This window comes from Magnolia sinica, chromosome 19, assembly GCF_029962835.1.
Source record: "Magnolia sinica isolate HGM2019 chromosome 19, MsV1, whole genome shotgun sequence".
In the NCBI taxonomy this organism is placed as follows: Eukaryota; Viridiplantae; Streptophyta; class Magnoliopsida; order Magnoliales; family Magnoliaceae; genus Magnolia; species Magnolia sinica.
Window position 1 is genome coordinate 23,435,610 of NC_080591.1, and position 2,200 is coordinate 23,437,809.

At 50.8% G+C, this 2,200-nt stretch overlaps 1 protein-coding gene across 1 annotated transcript; it reads right to left on the reverse strand.

The window, feature by feature from the left end:
• Window positions 1–329: 329 nt before the first annotated feature.
• LOC131234562 (uncharacterized) lies at window positions 330–1,464 on the reverse strand. The gene is made up of 2 exons (XM_058231498.1): window positions 1,176–1,464; window positions 330–1,060 (listed from the first exon to the last, which is right to left on the reverse strand). Exons 1-2 carry the CDS (start codon window positions 1,462–1,464, stop codon window positions 330–332), a joined length of 1,020 nt encoding a protein of 339 aa, XP_058087481.1.
• Between the last annotated feature and the right edge of the window lie 736 nt (window positions 1,465–2,200).

Sequence of the window (2,200 nt, forward strand, 5' to 3'; positions counted from 1 at the left end):
GGGTCGAGGGCATTCACGGTGAGGGCCTGCTTCACCAAACCCTTTCTGACCGCCATAGAATAATACCTTCGGGCTTTGTGCTGGTGTCCTCGGAGGTACCCGACCTCTCCCTCTGTAGGGAACTTCATCATGAGGTGATAAGTGGACACGACCGCCCTCATTGCGTTAAGGGAAGGTCGGCCCAGTATGACATTGTGCACCGACGGACGTTCACGACGAGGAAGTCCACCAGAAGTGTAACCTAATGCTGTCCTTCCCCTGCCGTTATAGGGAGGGAGATAGCTCCCTCGGAGATCACTTTGTCTCCAGTAAAGCCGTGTAGGGAGTTTTCACAGGTTGGAGGCATTACCTGTCGATCCCCATTCTTTCGAAGGCCTCGGAGTAGATGATGTCGGCTGAGCTGCCAATGTCGACCAATATGTGGTTGACCTAGCTATAGTCATCACCACCACCAGGGCATCGTCGTGTGGATGCTGAATTCCGCGCACATCATCCTCTGTAAAGTTCAAGCTGCAGGGGCTTACTCGGAGTTCTTTCCTTGGCCTTTCTGTCAAGTGGATGTAATGCTTGGGGTCTGAGTTCCTAGAATAGGCTTTGTGAGCCCTATTCAAGTCGCCCCCTCCAGACGAACTACCATAGATCGTGCGGATATCTGTAGGCTCTTCCGTGGTCTTGCTTGGCTGGTCTTTCCCCCGGTCTTCCCTCCGGGTCGACTTATCTTCTTTAATGTACCGCCGTAGATGGCTTTTGCGGATGAGAGTCTCGATTTCATCTTTGAGATTCACGCAGTTGTTGGTATTATGACCGTGGTCCCGATGGAAACAGCAGTATTTGCGCTTATCTCGCTGATCCGTGTCGACCTTCATGCAAATTGGCCATTGCAGGGGTTTCTGGTCCCTGATATCTAACAAGATATGCTCTGGAGATGTGTTGAGGGGGGTGTAGGAGCGAAACTTGCTCTCAAGCCTCCTAGTCGGTCGGCAATTATGAGAGGCTCGATCGTCTGGCTTCTTGCTAGATGATTGAGGCTCTTCGTTCCTCGGTCTTTTCTCCTTAATGACTGCTCGGCAAATTGGACATTCTTGCGAGAGTTGGAGAACTCCTACGCATTGGTGTATTTCTGAGCTCGGCCAAAGTAGTTGACGGATTCTTCCCAATTGAGAAGATGAATTTACCCTCCCTGAGTTTGCTGAACATGGTAGAAAGTGCCATGTTGTCATCGTAGTCGTCCACTAACAACGCCTCTTCATTGAAGCGGGCGATGAAGTCCTTCAATGACTCCTTGTTCCCTTGCTTGAGGGTGAACAGATGAGTAGTCGGCTTCCGACTCTTCTTACCAGAGATGAACTGAGTAAGGAATAATCTGCTGAGCTCTGCAAAAGAGCCGATCAACTTTGGCTTAAGCTGGCGATACCAACTCCGAGTAGACCCGTAGAGGGTTATCGAAAAAGCCCTGTACATCATTGCGTTTGTGGCCGACTGGATCTGCATTCACGAATGATAGGACTCCACATGTTCTGATGGGTCTTTAGACCCAGAGTATTGGATGACTAGAGGCATTTGGAACCTTTGTAGCATCACTTCATCCATGGTTTCTGAGGTGAAGGGAGGCTTGGTCTCTTCCATTATCGCGTGGACTGCGGTTGGGATGGACATAGACCGCTGGTTCTTCTACAATGTCTTGATTTGGTCGCGGAGTTCCTTAAACTGAGCCTCCTAAGGATTCTGATTCTCAGCTACTGCTTCTTGGGGGGCCTTCGCCATCTTAGGTGCTCTGCCCTGTCTTCTCTTCTCCAGCCGATGGCGGAGGTCAGTGGGGGCCAGAGCTGAAGTTGTGGACACATAGAATGACTCTGCATCCCGAACAAGTTTCGGGACTCGGGCGGACCGGTTCTAGAACACTGCATTTTGCGTAGGGTTGGGAACTCGTGCGGACTGTGCCTGAGACACCTTGATCCGAGAGGTGACTTACTACGATCGTTCTTCGGGTGCCGGGTTGGCTTCCACCATGTTTATAGGTGGCTGCTAGTTTTATTGTGCTTTCAGTCAGCTGATTTCATCCCTCTGCATCTAGACTTCATTTTGTAAGGCCTTGTACTTTCCTCCCCTGCTCCGAGTCTGGGATGGCCCTATCGGAGCCGATTGGGTATGTAACAGTGAAGAAGACTGATGTTGTCTGCTAGGTTTGGGCTCCACTGTT

Bases quoted from the DNA above. Each gene is read 5' to 3' on its own strand.
- LOC131234562 (XM_058231498.1), bottom strand. From the start codon at position 1,464: ATGATGTACAGGGCTTTTTCGATAACCCTCTACGGGTCTACTCGGAGT. The intron at 1,061-1,175 runs GTAAATTCATCT...TTTGCCGAGCAG, and splicing joins GTTCAGCAAACTCAGGGAGG to TCATTAAGGAGAAAAGACCG.